Source organism: Aotus nancymaae, unplaced genomic scaffold (genome assembly GCF_030222135.1).
Source record: "Aotus nancymaae isolate 86718 unplaced genomic scaffold, 86718_ANA_hifiasm-v0.15.2.pri h1tg000053l, whole genome shotgun sequence".
NCBI lineage: Eukaryota > Metazoa > Chordata > Mammalia > Primates > Aotidae > Aotus > Aotus nancymaae.
Window position 1 is genome coordinate 5,688,943 of NW_026988467.1, and position 19,302 is coordinate 5,708,244.

At 38.5% G+C, this 19,302-nt stretch overlaps 1 protein-coding gene across 12 annotated transcripts in view; it reads right to left on the minus strand.

Moving 5' to 3' along the window:
• RERE (arginine-glutamic acid dipeptide repeats) overlaps positions 1-19,302 on the minus strand; it is a 469,898-nt gene that overhangs the window by 121,380 nt on the left and 329,216 nt on the right. For all 12 annotated transcript variants that reach the window (XM_012473620.2, XM_064363204.1, XM_064363205.1 and 9 more), the window contains 2 exons: positions 16,832-16,956; positions 13,708-13,807 (listed from right to left, as the gene is read on the minus strand). In XM_012473620.2, coding sequence (XP_012329043.2) covers positions 13,708-13,807; positions 16,832-16,956 — 225 coding nt within the window. The remainder of the gene's footprint in view (positions 1-13,707; positions 13,808-16,831; positions 16,957-19,302) is intronic.

Consider the following 19,302-nt stretch of genomic DNA (forward strand, 5'->3'; position numbering starts at 1 on the left):
TGCAGTGGCTCACGCCTGTAATCCCAACACTTTAGAAGGTGGGCGGATCATGAGGTCAGGAGATCAAGATCATCCTGGCTCACATGGTGAAACGCTGTCTCTAATAAAAATTTAAAAAATTAGCCAGGTATGGTGGTGCGAGCCGGTAGTCGCAGCTACTCAGGAGGCTGAGGCAGAATTGTCTGAACCCAGGAGGCGGAAGTTACAGTGAGCCAAGATCACGCCACTGTACTCCATCCTGGGTAACAGAGCAAAAAAAAAAAAAAAAAAAAAAAGCAAGCATTCTGAGATATATTTCCAAAATATAGGAAATGAATACTAGAACAAATATTTTAAGTATTTTATAGTATGCTGTACAACTTACACTAATACATGAGCCCTTCTAAAACTCATGGGTCTGATTTGTTCTAACAATGAGGTGTTTTAGATTCTTATCAAATACCCTCCCCATAAGGGCTGCAGAAACTCAAACCTGTTAATTACTGAATAAATAAATGAATACATGATTTTATTAAAATCTTTTTTTTCTTTCATTTTTTTTTTTTTTTTGAGATAGTGTCTCACTTTGTTGCCCAGGCTGGAGTGCAGTGACAGGATCTTGGCTCACTGCAACCTCCACCTCCCGGTTTCAAGCGATTCTCCTATCTCGGTCTCCCGGGTAGCTGGGATTACAGGCACGTGCCGCCACGTGTGGATAATTTTTGTATTTTTAGTAGTGGAGATTTCACCATGTTGGCCAGGCTGGTCTCAAACTCCTAACCTCGGATGATCTGCCTGCCTTGGCCTCCCAAAGTGCTGAGATTACAGGCATGAGCCACTGTACCCAGCCTAAGCCTCTTTTTAAATGTAAAAAGGCTAAAGCTTTTTATCAATTTGCTGAAGACTTATTGTGTTATAAATACTTAATATAGGCTCAAATATGTTAAAATTCTAACTGATTTTAGAATGGTAAGTGGATTTTTTCTGAATATCACATATATCCCCAAACATTTTACCACTCTTTAGCATGGAAAAAGAATCATTTGATAAAGAAGTTTCTAAAATGAGTAAATGAACTTTCTAACTTAAGCCAAACAAAAGTAAAAGCTGAATCACATTCCTCAGTCCCTGCTGAGAGCCTAGGAAACAGGAAGGAGGTTCAGGAAAAGCTGATTTCCGATTGGCCAAACAGCAAATCCTCCAAATTACAGATTAATCAGACATTTATTTATGTATTTATTTTTTCTTTTGGGACAGAGTCTCACTCTGTCACCAGGCTGGAATGCAGTTGTGCGATCTTGGCTTGCTGCAACCTCCACTTCCGGGGTTCAAGCGATTCTCCTGCCTCAGCCTCCCGAGTAGCTGGGACTACAGGCGTGTGCCACCACACCCAGCTTATTTTTGTATTTTCAGTAGAGACGGGGTTCCACTATGTTGGGCAGGATGGTCTTAATCTCTTGACCTCGCGAGTGACCTGCCTCAGCCTCCCAAAGTGCTGGAATTACAGGCGTGAGTCACCATGCTCAGCACGATTAACCAGACATTTCAAGAAGATGCTATAACGTACTGGCCTCAATTTAAACGAAGTTTTTTTTTTTGTTTTTTTTTTTTTGAGGCGGAGTTTCGCTCTTGTTACCCAGGCTGGAGTGCAATGGCGCGATCTCGGCTCACTGCAACCTCCGCCTCTTGGGCTCAGGCAATTCTCCTGCCTCGGCCTTCTGAGTAGCTGGGATTACAGGCACACATCACCATGCCCAGCTAATTTTTTTTTTTTGTACTTTTAGTAGAGACGGGGTTTCACCATGTTGACCAGGATGGTCTCGATCTCTTGACCTCGTGATCCACCTGCCTCGGCCTCCCAAAGTGCTGGGATTACAGGTGTGACCACCGCACCCGGCCTTAAACCAAGTTTTAATAGTTATGTATATAACTATAAGACAAGTGTCCTTATTAATTTATAGACAATAACCACACTTGCCTCATAGAATTGTTATGAAGATTAAATGAATTCATTCATAAAAGCATTTAAGCTTTTACCTAGCATATAAATATTCAAACAACAAATACATTTCAGTTTTATTGTTGTTATTATTAATAAAATCAGGCAGCTGACCAACAGTTGATACCTAAAAAAATGAAATTAATAGTCCTATGCCTGGTTCAAAGTTCAGTGGAAAAGCTCAGGGTGGGAAAGAAATGGCTTATCAAATGCAAACATGCAAGGAAAAATGAAACAAAACAAGACTAAAACACAGGCCTAAAAAGAGTGTGATGAGCACACATTCTTGTAAGTGAGACCGCACTGAGGAGATGAGCTTTTAGGATAACTGAGGGAGTATCTCCTGGTCACCTTATGTTGATCAGACCTGAGGAGTGTTGCTTCCTGCAGGTGCCACATTTTAAATGACAAAGCGGACCAGGAAGAGAAATAAAACGGTAACATATAAAAATGGCTAATATCACAACATGGATGACACCTGAAAACAGTACCCCCTCAGTAAAAGAAAGCAGTCACAAAAGACCACCTATTATATGATTTCATTTATATGCAATGTCCATAACAGGCAAATCTGTAGAGACAGACAGCAGATGAATGGTTGCCTAGGGCTGGGAAATGAAAATGGGGAGTGACTGCTAATAGGAACAAGGTTTCTTTTTGGGGTGACAAAAGATTTTCTAAAATTGGTTGTGGTGATAGTTGCAGAACTCTGTGAATATAAAGTCATAAAATTGTACACTCTAAATGAGTGAATGATATCCTAACAAAGCTGTTATATAAAAGAAAAGAAGAAAGGAATGGCTTAAGAGATGTTAGAGTGGTTAAGAGGCGAAGCCAGAACCACAGCTGTGGAGGGCTGCATTAGGACCAAGGCAAACGAAGAGAGCCTGCAGCAAACCTTTTCCATTACAGTGAGTAGGGAAGGCACCATTATCAGATGCTGTTCATGTAAGTGATCTTTTCTCTCTCCATCCCCCTCAAGAGAAACTGAGATAATGCTCTCTCTCATGTTTAGGGAAAAGGAGAAAGTGGAGTATAAAGTTTGACTTTAAGTAAAGCTACAGATTATCTAAAAAGAAACAAAGTACTAAATTTTAAAAGCCATTTTATTCAAATAAGACAAAGAATAAATCACGCAATTTGTGTTAGAATGTTGTTATATGGATCTTTAGAAGTGAATTTATTAATTTCTCAGCCCAAAGGAAGCCACATAGGTGAACACCTTAATGCTTAATTTTCAAAACAACAGCTCAAAATCTTTCTAATTGGTCAAAGTACAAAAACTAAAAGTTGAAAATTATATATTATTATGCTAATAGTCAGCTAAAAAGGTCTTGGTTATACCAGAAAACCTCAACTGTGTGATCTTCTGCATCTTTACTAATGCTATAATTAACAATACAACGTTCTGTTGACTTCAATATCCCGTTATCACATAAATAAAACACTAGCAACAGTGCCCCTGTCAAGACTGATTTATATGACACGCTGTTCCGAAATTTGTTGGATTTGCACAATAAGAGATCATATGGCAAATCAACTTTCCCATTAGTCTTTCCAACAACAAATCAAAAACCCTGAAAGACAAGAAAACTCACCATCTTACCTTAACCCAAGTCAGCAACATTAACCATTTAATGTTGACTCATCTGAATAGAAACATTTAAGTAAAGGGTATGGATATGGAATGAATTCAGAAGGCTCCTCTCACATGCTTAGGGAAAATTGTTATGAAAGGGCCTCCTTGGCAATGCCTTATCTGGAACTGAGAAATATTTCACATTCAAGTCATAAACACTGCAAAGCTAATCCAGGTCCAGATACTTTAGTGAAGGCTATTTAAAATGAACAAACAAAAATCTCTGACAAAAATTCTATGGGCTTAATTTTTTAGAATAAAAGAGAGATGATAATGATCCTTAGAATAGACTTATCTGCATATTCTGCTATGCCAACTTCCTAATATCAAATTCTGGATGATCAAGTGTGATATGAACTTGAACTTGATTTATCTATTCAATCATTCAACAACCATTTAGTATCTCTCTATCATGTATCAGGCATCAGATAGGGTTAGAAAACACAAATGATTAATACTCAATAGTTAACAAATAGTGATATTTGTAGACCAGAGACGAAAAACTATTAACCCACTGGGAGCCATGAATTCTTTGTTGAAGGAGATGTGGGTGTGCATAAATACATAAGCAAACAAATATGCACTCTCTCGAATACGTAAAGAGCTTAATCCAAATGCCTAGCAGCCACCCATATCTCAGAGAATAAAACTGTCCAGGCAGAGGTGAAATCTTTGTTGCATGATTATAAATTTTACTTACATAAAGTGAATATATATGCATGTTTAGCGTTGGTGAGAAAATGGCAATAAACTACTGAGAAAGAAAAGCCAAAATAATTTGAATTTTATTAGAAATCAGGAAACATACCTGAGCCCAAAGAAGGAAATCCAACATCAGTTTAGTAAAAATAAGTCAGCATGATATATTCTGGAACACCTTAGTCTCAATCGATAGGACTTTTCTGCAGTTTCTAAGTAGGACTATAAAGGCCTATTTTGTAAATGGCCAAATAAATGTAAGCACTCAAAGGTGGCTAAATTAGGGTAAGATAGGCCTAATCTACATGTTGTATAGCATGATGTTTACAAATTATATGTCAGCTACAAGTGTTCAGATGAGCCTAGCGCAAACAGTGTATGAGGAAACACACACAGAAATATTTCCAGACAAGATCTTTCCAGGGAAACGCTATTGCTTCTTCATATTTAACATAATAGTATATTTAATACATAAAAATACAAATAAAACTTATTTATTTTTTTTTTTTTTGAGACAGAGTCTTGCTCTGTTACCCAGGTTGGAATGCAATGGTACGATCTTGGCTCAACGCAAGCCTCTGCCTCCTGGGCTTAAGCTTCCTGAGTAGCTGGGATTACAGACACGTGCCAGTGCACCCGGCTAATTTTTGTAATTTTAGTAGAGATGAGGTTTTGCTATGTTGGCCAGACAGGTCTGGTACTCCTGACCTCAGGTGATCCACCCACCTTGGCCTCCCAACATGCTGGGATCACAGGTGTGAGCCACTGTGCCTGGCCAATAAAACAATTTTACATATATAGGTTAATACTTTAAGTTAACATTTAAAATATTAAAATACAGTAAAACATATCACTGCTACATACAAAAAGAAATATGCCCATTGTTATTAAGAAATCCCTCTTTTCCTAATGAGAAAGGCCAACATGTTTATTACATCTTCTTCCTCTACAGCAGTACAAAACTGTTTCTTACATATGAAGTGAAAAGATAAGAAATATACGTTAACATAAATGAACAAAGAACAACTGTCCTGAACGATCTGTCAGTTCACCATTGAACCAAAAGTAGTAAGTCATGTGCGCATGAAAATAAGATATTTATTTAACTTCCTCTGTGATTCTTCAATGAGGCCTCCACTACTAAGAATGTGGGCCGGGCGCGGTGGCTCACGCCTGTAATCCCAGCACTTTGGGAGGCCAAGGCAGGCAGATCACCTGAGGTCAGGAGTTCGAGACCAGCCCGACAAACATGGAGAAACCACGTCTCTACCAAAAATACAAAATAGCTGGGTGTGGTGGCATATGCCTGTAATCCCAGCTACACGGGAGGCTGAGGCAGGAGAAATGCTTGAACCCGGGACGCAGAGGTTGCAATGACCCGAGATCGTGCCAATGCACTCCAGCTTGGGCAACAAGAGTGAAACTCCATCTTAAAAAAAAAAAAAGAATGTGTACATATGGCTAAAGTTTTATATAACCTGCAAACCATCTGCATTAAATTAAAACAGACTAAACACTCCAAATGAAATGCAGAGCTTGCCAAACTGGATAAAAAGGCATGAAACAACTAAAGAACTAAAGTACACAAAAGATGTTACCTTAAATACAAAGAAGCTATAAAGAGATATATCATGCAGACCACAAGCATAAGAAAACTAAAGTAGCTGTATTAATATAAGACAAAAAAAGACTTCAAGACAAAGAATATTACTAGACACAAAGAAGGTTATAGCAAGAAGGTAAAAGGGTCTAAAGACAGAGAAAGACACAAATATTTTAAGTGGTCATGTGTCTAATAGCCAACTTCAAATATATGAAGCAAAAATTAAAAAGGAGAAACAACCAACTCTACAATCATTATGGAAGACTTTCATACGTCTCTCAGTAACAGACAGTACAACCAGTTGAAAAAAATTAGTATAAGATATGAATACGAACATCAATCACTTTAAAACTGACACTTACATAACAGTACACCCAGTAACTACAAAGCATAAATTGATTACAAGTACACATGAAACATAAAACAAGATGAGTCACATGCTGAGTCAAGAAACAAGTCTCAAAGATTTCAAAATACTGAAATGTTACTGACTATTCTCTGGCCACTATAGAATTAAATTAGAAATCAATAACATTCCAAAAAATAAAACTTAGAGAAGCCTCAAGTATCTGGAAATTAAGTAAATTAGTACTAAATAATTCATGGGTCAAAGAAATCATCAAAAAATTCAAAAAAAATTTTTGAACAGAATGATAATGAAGCATAACAAATCAAAATTTGTGGTAATGTCAGCTATTTAAGATCCCACTTTAGGGCCGGGTGTGGTGGCTCACGCCTGTAATCCAAGCACTTTGGAGGCCAAGGCGGGCAGATAACCTGAGGTTGGGAGTTCAAGACCAGCCTGACCAACATGGTGAAACCCCGTCTTTATTAAAAAAAAATAAAAGATCCCACTTTAGAAAGCTGGGAGGAAAATGATCAAATTAAACCCCAAATAGGCAGAAAAAAATTAACAAAGAACAGAAATCAATGAAATATAAAATAAATAGAAAAAATAATAATAAAACCAAACTCTAGCTCCTAAAAAGGTCAATAATGTTGAAAAGTCTTTATAATGATCAAGAGGAAACAAATTAACAGCCTGGGCAACATAGAGTCCATCTTAAAAAAAAAAAAAAAAAAAAAGAAAAGAAAAAAAACCCAAGCACTTTCTTTTTTTTTTTTTTTTTTTTTTTTTGAGACGGAGTTTCGCTCTTGTGACCCAGGCTGGAGTGCAATGGCACGATCTCGGCTCACCGCAACCTCCGCCTCCTGGGTTCAGGCAATTCTCCTGCCTCAGCCTCCTGAGTAGCTGGGATTACAGGCACACACCACCATGCCCAGCTAATTTTTTGTATTAGTAGAGACGGGGTTTCACCATGTTGACCAGGATGGTCTCGATCTCTCGACCTCGTGATCCACCCGCCTCGGCCTCCCAAAGTGCTGGGATTACAGGCTTGAGCCACCGAGCCCGGCCCCAAGCACTTTCTATGTAAAAAAAATTTAGATGGCTAAACTGTGAATTCTAGCAAACATTTGATTAAAAAACCTAACATCAATCCTTTATAAATGCCTTAAGAAAACAGAATAGGAGGAACTATTTTCCAACTAATATTTTGAGGGGAATATTATTCTGATATGAAAACCAAAGTTCTTATTACAAAACTCCTTATTACAAAGAAGGTAGTCTACAACTCAATATCCCTCACGAACACAAATGTAAAATTCCTTAACAAATTATTAGCAAACTGAATCCAATCGTACATAGTGACCAAGCAGGATTCATACTAGAAACAAATAATTCCTTCACATTTGAAATCAATGTAATTCACTATATTAACAAACTAAAGAATAACAATCATACAATAATCTAGTTAGATGCAAAAGGGAAAAAAAAAGGAAAGGAAAAAATTTAATGCCTATTCGTAATAAAAACCTCAATAACCTGGATATACAAGGAAACATTCTAACTTGATTGAAAAACAATAAAAGGCCGGGTGCAGTGGCTTATGCTTATAATCCCAGCACTCTGGGAAGCTGAGGAGGGAGGATCACTTGAGACCAGCCTGGGCAACATAGTGAGACCCTCATCTCTACAGAAAATTTTAAAATTAGCTGGGCATGATGATGTGCCCTGTAGTCTTAGCTACTCAGGAGCCTGAGGCGGGGGCATTACTTGAGTCTGGGAGGTCAAGGCTATAGTGATCCAAGATTGCTACACTGAACTCCAGTGCGGGCAATAGAGCAAGACCCTGTCTCAAAACAAATAAATACAACAAAAACAGCATTGTACTTAATAGTGAATGACTGAAAACTTTTCTAAGATTAGAAGGATAATGTCCACTCCCATCACCTCTATTCAGTATTGTAGCAGAGGTCTAAGGAAGTGCAATAAAGCACAAAAAAGAAATAAAACACATAGATCATAAAGGAAGAAGTAAAACTGTATTTGCACATGACATGTTCAGCAGGGCCAAAAAAATCCAACATACAAAAATTGATTATATCCTATCGATGACCATTTAGAAATTAAAATTATAGTTACAATAAAATCCTCAAACAGGAAATACTTACAAGTAAATTTAACAAAATATTGTAAGATCTGTATCCCCCAAAAATCTTACTGTAAGAAATAAAAGAAAGCTGGGCATGGTGGCATGCACTTGTAGTCCCAGCTACCCAGAAGGCTGAAGCAGGAGATCGCTTGAGCCAAGGAGTTCAAGTCCAGATTGAACAACACAGCAAGAAGCCTTAAAATTTAAAAAAAAAAAAAAAAAAAATTATAGAAAATGTCTTTAAAAATAGAGAAATGTTATATTTACAGATTAGAAGATTCAATATTGTTAGGATATCAATTTTTCCCAAATCGATCTTATAAACTCAATACAATCCCAATTAAAATTCCATCAGGCTTTTTATTTTTTTGAGATGGAGTTTCACTCTTGTCACCCAGGCTGGAGTGCAATGGCACCATCTCAGCTCACTGTAACACCCACCTCCTGGGTTCAAGTGATTCTCCTGCCTAACAACTGAGATTACAGGCACCCAACACCACGCCTGGGTAATTTCTGTATTTTTAGTAGAGACAAGATTTCACCACATTGGCTTGGCTGGTCTTCAACTCCTAACCTCAGGTGATCCGCCTGCCTCAGCCTCCCAAAGTGCTGCGATTACATTACAGGCTTGAGCCACCGTGCCCGGCCAGACTTTTTAAAAAAAATAGAAACTGGCAGGCTGATTCTAAAATATATATGGAAATGCAAATGACCTCAAATAGTCAAAACAATTTTTAAAATCACATCTAAAGGAGAAAGACATCCCTGAGGTCAAGATTTTCAATATAGCTACAGTATTCAAAACACAGAGGCCCTAATAACGATCAATGAGAGAGAATAGAATCCAGAAAAAGATTCAAACACAAACAAGCAGCTGATTTTCAGTTAACAGTGTCAAGGACGTCAAATGAGAAAAGTTTTTCCAACAAATATTGTTCCAACAACAGGTATCTATGTGGAAGAGAATCAATTTTCACTCCATAATTCACATCACGATTTAAAATGAATCAAAGACCTAAATGTAAGAAGTAAAGCTTATAGAAGAAAGCACAGAAACAATCTTTGTCATCTTGGCATAATCAGAGATAGTACCATAAAAGGAAAATAATGACTTATTAGACTTCAGCATAATTATATATTAAAGTCAACATTAAGGAAAAAGTCAGGCCAGGTGCAGTGGCTCATGTCTTAATCCTAGCATTCTGGGAAGCTGAGGTGGGAGGATCACTTGAGGTCAGGTGTTCTAGACCAGCCTGGGAAACATAGAGAGGCCCTGTCTCTAGAAGAAACAAACAAACAAAAACCCTAAAAAAAATTAGCCAGGTGTGGTAGCCTGTAGTCTCAGGTACTCAGGAGGTGGAAGCAGGAGGACTGTTGGAGCTTAGGAGTTTGAGGTTACAATGAACTATAATCACTCCACTGTGTACTTCAGCCTTGGTGACAGAGTGACACTCTGTGTCTTTTAAAAATAAAAATAAAAATAATTTTAAAAAAAGAATGAAAAAAAAAAAAGTCATGGTATGGGAAAGTAATTCCCAATACATATATCAAAGGACTTCTACCTGAAATATTTTGAAAAATCCTTATAACTAAATTATTTTTAAAAAAATTTTTTTAAGTGAACAAAAAATCTGAACAGATGCTTCACAAAAAAAAAATAAACAAATGAGGAATAAAACAAGAAAAGGTGCTCAACACTATTAAATCAGGAAATTCCAATAAAACATCAATGAGATTAAAATGGATAAAATTTTTAAAAACTGGCAATACCAAGTCTTGGTGAAGATGCTAAAGAGGTAAAATTATAACACATTACTGATAGGAATCTAAACTGGAACCACTTTAGAAACCTGTTTGACAGTTTCTGAGAGAGCTTCCTACATACAGACAATCCTGCCACTCCAGGTATTTACTGAGACAAGTGAAGATAAATGTCAACACAAAGACTCATACAAAAATGTTGAAAAAACCTTTATTTATAATGGCTAAAGCTTATAAACAACCAGAATGTTCCCAGCCAGGTGAAAGGATATGAAACAATTGTGAATATGCATATCCATACAATGGAATACTTATCAGTAAAAAAGGGATGAGCCATCCATACATGAAGCAACATAAATGGCTCTCAAAATCCTTATGCCGAAAGAAGTCATGCAATATGATTCCATTCCTGTAACGTTCTACGAAATGCTAACTACTCTAAAATGACTTTTTAAAAAGCCCACCCAAAACATAATACATCAATGGTTATCTGAGGCTGGAAGCAGAAAATGATTTTTGTTGAAAACGTTCTATATCTTGACTATCATATAGTTTCACAGGTTTGTATATCTGAAAAGACTTCACAGATTGGAAGCCCACATTAGAGTTCAACACATTGTAATGTGGCCATATAGCCTATTTAGTTTAATTTCCATACTGCCCTAGGAAGTATATACTAATTACTCACAGGTTTTTTCTAAACTGATAAATGCCTAACCTTGTTTTGAATCTATGCTATATGCTAAGAAAACAATAAATGCTTCCCACACAACAATGTATATATCTTTTTAACTTATTACTTAACACAGCTCAACTCTTCTATTATTCTAAGTAAGTAAAAAATCCCAGTAACTTCTCACACACGATATTTTCATTCACTTCACTTTTCATTAGGAAAGCGCTTGCAACTACAGTTCTCGGAGTTAGTACATTAGATGTATTGAACATCCAGTAGGAGTATTTAAATATAAGTACATTAAATAAATAGTTTCATTTTTCAAACTGCAATTGCTATAGAAAATTTTTGAGCTATCAGGTTTTTTTGTTTTGAGGCAGGATCCTGCTCTGTTGCCCAGGCTGGAGTGAAGTACAAAAATTAAAACAGCACACAACTTTTCAATTCATCACAAAATATGCGCACATAACCTAAGACACCTGAGCCATATTAGGCTAGTCTAGACAGGAAGAGTTTCAGTTTCATGAAAATAAAAAATTGTACAACAAAAAAATCTCTGGGAATGCTAACAAAACCTTCAGAAGGAGCTTACCACAAAGAACCATGGGAAAAAGTAGCCAAAATTATTTCTATACAGAAGTATGGGCTACAGAATTCTAAGAGAGCTTAGAATAAAAAGGGGAATAAATCATATAATTTTAGGAAAGTGCCAAAAATAGACATTTAATTAAATATAACAAAATCTTCATTATTCAAACTTCAACTGATAGCACAGTTATGAAAGCAGAATTTTTTTCACAAAGCTTTTATACAAAGAACAACAGGCCAGACATGGTGACGCATGCCTGTAATCCTAGCACTTTGGGAGTCTGAGACAGGAGGATCACTTGAGCCCAGTAGTTTGAAATCAGCCCTGGCAACATAGTGAGACTCTGTCGCTATAAAAAAAATAACACTTAAAAAAGGCCAAGTGCACTGGCATAGGCCTATAATCCCAGCACTTTGGGAGGCCAAGGCAGGAGGATCACTTGAGTCCAGGAGTTCGAGACCAGCCTGGGCAATATTCACTATACAAATTTTTTTTAAAAATTAGCCAAGGATGATGGTGCATGCCTATATTACCTGCTTGTAATCCCTACTACGGCTACTCAGGAAGCTGAAGTGAAAGGATAGTTTAACCCTGGGAGGTCTCAAGAAAAACAACAAACAACAGCAGAAAAAAGTTCCTATCAAAGACTTTCTTTGTACACACACTTTTAAAGTATTCTGAATCCACAGACATTCATATTTAACCTACCACAGCCTCTACTTGGCAGTAGTATCATCAGCCTCTGAGTTTCAGCTTGCTCATCTGTAAAATAAACTCAAAGGCCCCTTCTGGTTCAGTCAGATGCTCAGAAGAAAGATTCTGTATTTAAACAAACAAACAAAAAAAAACCCCACTAACTATCCTATCACATCAGTGAGAATGTACACAAACATACATTATTATGACAATGTGAAAAAACATTCTCTTATTTAGAGAATGGCATATCCCAAGCAAAACCACTCAAATGTTATATCATACTCAAGAAACCTAATTATACTAGGAATAAAAATCAACCATATCATGCAGATATCTACATGTTTCCTCAAAAGCAAGCTGTGTAGTAGAAACTGTGTAGTGAAAACATCCCTAAATCAGGAATGAGGATTACTTTCTTCTCTCTGTTAGGAGCTTTTGGGGTTGTCAGTATTTAAGTCATCTGGCCTAAAAGCCTTGGATTCTTAACTATCTAGAGACTGGGGCAGATGATCTTCAAAGTCTCTTCCAACTATAGTGACCTCTCAAGAAAAAAAAAAAGAACAAAGGGGTGCTTAAATGACATTCGGTTAATCATTAGAAGAGGTGCTCAGTCACATACTCAACAGCCTATATACACATACACAAACACGCAGACTATCAATATATGAGAAATTGATTCCATAAATATCATTACCTCTTCAGATTTAATCGTTTTACATTAGTTATGATAGAGAGGAATTATTTCATGTAACTTTAAAATACATCAGTGTTCCTATACAGCAAAATGAAGTCTAAAAATAAACAAAAAAAAGAGAATGAAAGACAACTGGTTTCAGTAATCATACTGTTTGCCACACTGTGTTGTTACTTGAGCTGCTGTGTATTTATTATGGGATTAAAGCAGATGAGTAATTATGACGGTGTGTCATGCAACCAATCAGTAACATTAGCCTTATTTATTTCACTTCACTTTTAATTTTTTAGAAATTATTCTTTTAAAACGTATTTTTATAGTCGTGTAAAATATTAACATGTTCCAAAGTATACTTTATAAAAAACAAGTTTATGTAAAAAAAAGTCTAGGTTCTTCCCATCCTTCCATGTACTTTGAAATAAATACACGGTCTTAGAAACAGTGAAGTACAAAAGCATGGCTTCCAGATTCCAGTCTTAAGGGTATGACCTTAAAATGTGACTTAATCTCTCTAAACTTACTTCCTTATATCTAAAAAGGTGATAATAATAGAACCCAGAGGAGGGTTGGGAGGATTAAGCAAGATCTTCTATGCACAGTACTTGGCTTTGTGAGGCCTCAGTAAGTATCAAGCTCTATTATTAGGATCTCATTTCAGAGTCATCACAAATCTGCAGCACAGACACAGATTAGGAAATGAACCTGGAGGTGCCATATCACTGGCCTGAGGCCACCATGGCACCCAACAGTCAGGACCACAACTCACTCTCGAGCCTGCAGGCGACTTCGTGCTCCACGCTCATCACACATTCCCTACAGCCAGTTCAGGGGAAAAAGAAGGTTTGTCTTCCCACCAGGGTGACTTCAAAAGACTTACTGTATTCAGTGCATTCAGAGTGGTGTCATCCCGAGAAGCTGCGACACAGCCATCTTCTGTAGAGCCTCCGTCACACATCCCTGCAAATGCCGCCATGCTCCTTCAGAAGAAAAGGTTTTTCCTTCATTAGTACATAGTAAAATCACGACACAGACTTACCTTCAATTTTCAGAGCACATTTCCAGCCCAGACCAAAATTCTATTACAACATGCATGATGAACCACTTCCCAGCCCTGCCTCCTCTCTTGTTTAAAAATAAATTTTATATATATATATATTTTTTCTTTTTTTGAGACGGAATCTTGCTCTGTCACCAGGCTGGAGTGCAGTGGCGCAATCTTGGCTCACTGCAACCTCTGCCTCCTTGGTTCAAGTGATTCTTCTGTCTCAGCCTCTCGAGTAGCTGGGACCACAGGCGCGTGCCACCACGCCCGGCTAATTTTTTTGTATTTTTAGTAGAGACAGGGTTTCACCATGTTGGCCAGGATGGTCTCGATCTCTTGACCTCGTGACCTACCTGCCTCGGCCTCCCAAAGTGCTGGGATTACAGGCGTGAGCCACTGCGCCTGGCATCATCGGTTTTTAATTGCAAAATCTCTGTCACGAGCCACCATGCCCAGCTAATTTTTTGTATTTTTAGTAGAGACGGGGTTTCACCATGTTGACCAGGATGGTCTCGATCTCTTGACCTCGTGATCCACCCGCCTCAGCCTCCCAAAGTGCTGGGATTACAGGCGTGAGCCACCGCGCCCGGCCAATAATATATATATATACATATTTTTGAGCTGAAGTCTCACTCTGTCGCCTAGGCTGGACTGCAGTGGTGCAGTCTTGGCTCACTGCAACCTCCATCTCCCGGGTTCAAGGGATTCTCCTTCCTTGGCCTCCTGAGTAGCTGAGATTAAGGCACTTTATACCATGCCCAGCTATTTTTTGTATTTTTAGTAGAGACAGGGTTTTGTCATGTTGGTCAGGCTGGTCTCAAATTTCTGACATCAGGTGATCTGCCTGCCTCAGCCTCCCAAAGTGCTGGGATTACAGGCATGAGCCACCATGCCCAGCCCAAAAATAAAATTTAATTTCCTCTCACTCATGCAGAAAGATAAATGCTACTCTTAGTTAGATCCATTTGTATTGTTTCTTCCCATGCTTTAACAGTAATAAGATTTTAGATTTGACAGCATGAAGAACCTAAATCTGTGAGCCACAGTATTTCACTAGATGACAATGTTCTGAAAGAAAAGTCTCCAGAAAACATGTGAAATTAAGTCATCTAAAATTTTACTTAATTCCTTTCATTCTGCATATCAACTACATTTAGGTGAATTAAAAATAAAAAAAATCGCAGGGCGCAGTGGCTCACACCTGTAATCCCAGCACTTTGGGAGGCCAAGGCGGGTGGATCACGAGGTCAAGAGATTGAGACCATCCTGGTCAACATGGTGAAACCCCGTCTCTACTAAAAATACAAAAATTAGCTGGGCATGGTGGCACGTTCCTGTAATTCCAGCTACTCAGGAGGCTGAGGCAGGAGAATTGCTTGAACCCAGGAGGCTGAGGTTGCAGTGAGCCGAGATCGCGCCATTGCACTCCAGCCTGGGTAACAAGAGCAAAACTCCGTCTAAAAAAAAAAATAAAATAAAATAAAAAAATAAAAAATAAATAAATAAATAAATAAAAATCACTGCTGGGTGTGATGGCTCATGCCTATAATCCCAGTACTTGGGGAGCCTGATACAGGAGGATTGTTCGAGGCCAGGAAAAATCAGCCCTGGCAACACAGGGAGATGCCATCTCCACAAAAATTTAAAAAACTATTATTAGCCAGGTGTGGTGGCACATGCCTGTAGTCCTAGCTATTGGGGAGGATGAGGTGGGAAGATCACTTGAGCCCACGAGGTTGAGGCTGTAGTGAGTCATGATTACATCACTGCACTCCAGCTTGAGATCCTGTCTTAAAAAAAAAATCGTGAAAAATCAGAGATAAAACCTCTTAGTCATTCACTCCACTTACACATTCTCATCTATACCGAATGTCACCATGCACAATGCCATTGACTAGAAAACAGCAGGTAACTGGGGCAACATAGCAAGACCCCATCTCTACCAAAAAAAATTAGAAACAGCCAGGCGTGGTGGCACATGTCTATAATCCTAGCTGCTCAGCGAGCTCAGGAGGTTAAGGCTGCAGTGAGCTATAACTATGTCACTGTACTCCAGCCTGGGTGACAGAGCAAGACCCTGTTTAAGAATATATATATATAAAAATAACAACCAAGAAAAAAAAACCCACAAGCCCAGCTACGGCTAAAATTCAGATGCCCTGATCCTTGCTTTAGTGATTTTGTTGTTGCTGTATCCTATCGATGCTGCCAAGACCCAGAATCACTGCACACAAAGAAAGTCTGCCTGCCTGCTCCATGACATGTGAGGAGCAAATTCACACTTCTCTTCTGCACCTGAAATATTTGTTTGTTCTATGCGAGTTCTACGGGGTGATCACAGGTAAATGTTCTCATATAGGCAAGCCACAAAAATGTCAAGTTTAGGTCAGACACTAATGAACAGCAACAAAGTAGACAGAGAACATGAAATCTGTGGTGGGTTTTTCTGTTTTTTAAATTTTACTTTAAGGTCCAGGATACAAGCGCAGAATGTGTAGGTTTGTTACACACGTATACATGTGCCATGGTAGTCTGCTGCACTTATCAACCTATCATCCAGGTTTTAAGCCACGCACGCATTAGCTATTTGTCCTGATACTCTCCCTCTCCTCACCCCTTACCCCTCTGTAGTGGGGTTTTAAGATGAGCTGAATAATTCAAGTACTCAATCGGACTGAGAGGTTTTGAACTGCATGTATGGCTTAAGCTGTTTTCCTCTTGAAAAGTTCCAAAATTTGATGTGGGGCAAACACTGGCAAGAAAAAAACTACTTCATCATGATAAACTATTTTTCTCCGGTAAGAAGAGCCAGGGCCCTGATTACAGAGGGTGTAACCGAACTTAAAGTCAGAGAATGTCCAATATAGAAATAAAATCCCAGGGGAGAGGGAACATTTACTGCCTATAATCAGTTCAGATGGCCTAATTCAGAAAGCAGGATGGGGTAGATTCCTATTACCTTGCTGCTCTCAAGTACATAAGGAGGTCACAGTCATTAACTCCAGGCATCCAGACCAGCTCCTCATGTTGGGTCACTGCATCACCATCTGGAGAAGGAAATGGTTGCAAATCTGGAAGTTTGGCCTGTAAGACAGAGACGGGTAAGTCACAATCGAGGAATGTATTAATTATAAAGAGCTATTACAATAGGCAGTCTTTAGGAACAGATACAATGTTTTACTGAGCCTCTTTCCTTGGACAACAGAAAAATAACAGCAAAACCACAAGTCATGGAAACTGACCTATTTCGCAGGTCAGGGTCATTTCACTATAGAAGATTTGACAATAAACTGGTTAATATCTGCTTAACAGTGTCAAAGTAAACCAGTGCCAGCTTGATACCAAGAGCAAAACAGAAGCATACACATATGCATAAAATAAATAAACAAATTTTAAAAAAAACAAAGAATGTCTTTAGATGATAACAGCTATTTGATAACGAAGGGAAACACACATACATTTCCAATATAACAAGCTAACAAAGAAGACATATGCAAATATTGAAACGTCACCTAAGAGTATTTGGAAAAAAATTAAGCAAGCTATCCTATTAGAATAGTGTTACTCTCAAGACAGTCAATAGCAATATAAGTCATGGTCAATACCAAAAAAAGATGAGGTATTAAAGTTAGCATTAAAAAATATAGTTGAGGCCAGGCACGGTGGAGCATGCCTGAGATCACGCCACTGCAAACTCCATCTCAAAGAAAATAAATAAATAAGTAAAATAAAAAATATAGTTGAGGCCGGGCATGGCGGCTTACACCTGTAATCCCAGCACTTTGGGAGGCCGAGGCAGGTGGATCGCCTGACGTCAGGAGTTCAAGACCAAACTGGCCAACATGGTAAAATCCTATCTCTACTAATAACACAAACGTTAGCTGGGCATGGTGGCAGGCACCTGTAATCCCAGCTACTTGGGTGGTTGACATAGGAGAATTGACTGAACCCGGGAGGTGGAGGTTGTAGTGAGCTAAGATCGCACCACCGCACTCTAGCCTGGGCAACAGAGAGAAACTCCATCTCAAAAAAAAAAAAAAAAAAAAAAAGGAGAAAAAATTGTATATATGTGTGTGTGTATATGTATGTGTATGTGTATATGTATGTGTACGTGTATACGTATATACATAGTTGAATTGACCTGTGGTGATAGAAATCAGGGTAGTGGTTGCTTCTTGAAAGGAGGAATTCTTGTGAAGGAGCAGGAAGGACCTTTCTAGGATGACAGAAATGTTCTGTGTCTTTATACGAATCATCAAGACAGACTGAAAAGCATACATAAAATATAAACAATTTGCTGTACGTAGAGCATAACTCAATAAAAAGAATTTTAAAACATATTTGAGCAACAGTACTCCTCACCAAGACTCTAAGTCATCAGATTTAAATACTTGTGGCATTTTCTCACCCACACTCTGCTGGACAGAGCCAAGAGCAAGCAGGTGCCATGACCACTATAACCAGCGGAGACCTGTGACAAATCAGACATTTGCAAGAGGCACATGTTCTCATCCTGTCAAATGATGAATGTGCATACACCAGTCTGATAAAGCTCCACGGTATACAAAGCCTAAGCAAAAAATTTAAATGAATGCAGCAGGTTGAAGATAAGTCAGCACCATCCAAGAGAAATAAAAACTACATAATTTAAAATATTCTAGTAGTCACGTTAAACAAAATACCATATCCCAATCTGGACTAGCCATCTTCCAAGTACTGAACAGCCATGTGTGGCAGTGGCTCCTGATCTGGATGTACAGGTATTATGTACTCAAGAGTGAAGTGAACCACGGTGAAATGGAGATAGAGCTGCCTCATCCAGGGAATGCTGCCACACAGGAATGGGAACCAGTGTCTGTTCATCCTCCAACTTTTTCCAAATTCCAGAAATCTTCACTTTTATGTAAAATTTGTGGTTTTAAGTGTTGGTTATTCAAGTTTTTGAGGCAACTGTACAATAAAACCTCACATCAGCAGGCCATGCGGCTCTCAGGCTAGCAGTCAGTACCAACACAGCCTTACAGGCTGTCTTCCATGCCTCTAAATGTGTATCAAGCTCACTTTCTCCAAGCAAGGATATTCTTCTTTGGTTAAGTATTGACTTCTATAACATCAAACCGAGTGCCACAATTAGTTCTGCTTAATACATAGTGAAAATAGTGGGATAAAATTAAAACACAATTGGCTGGATGTGGTGGTTCACACCTATAATCCCAGCACTTTGGGAGGCCAAGTCGGGCAGTTCACCTGAGGTCAGGAGTTCAAGACCAGCCTGACCAACATGGTGGAACTCCATCTCTACTAAAAATACAAAAATTAGCCAGGCATGGTGGCGCACACCTATAATCCCAGCTACTCGGAAGGCTGAAGCAGGAGAGTAGCTTGAACCTTGTAGGCGGAGATTCTGGTGAGCTGCGACTGCACCACTGC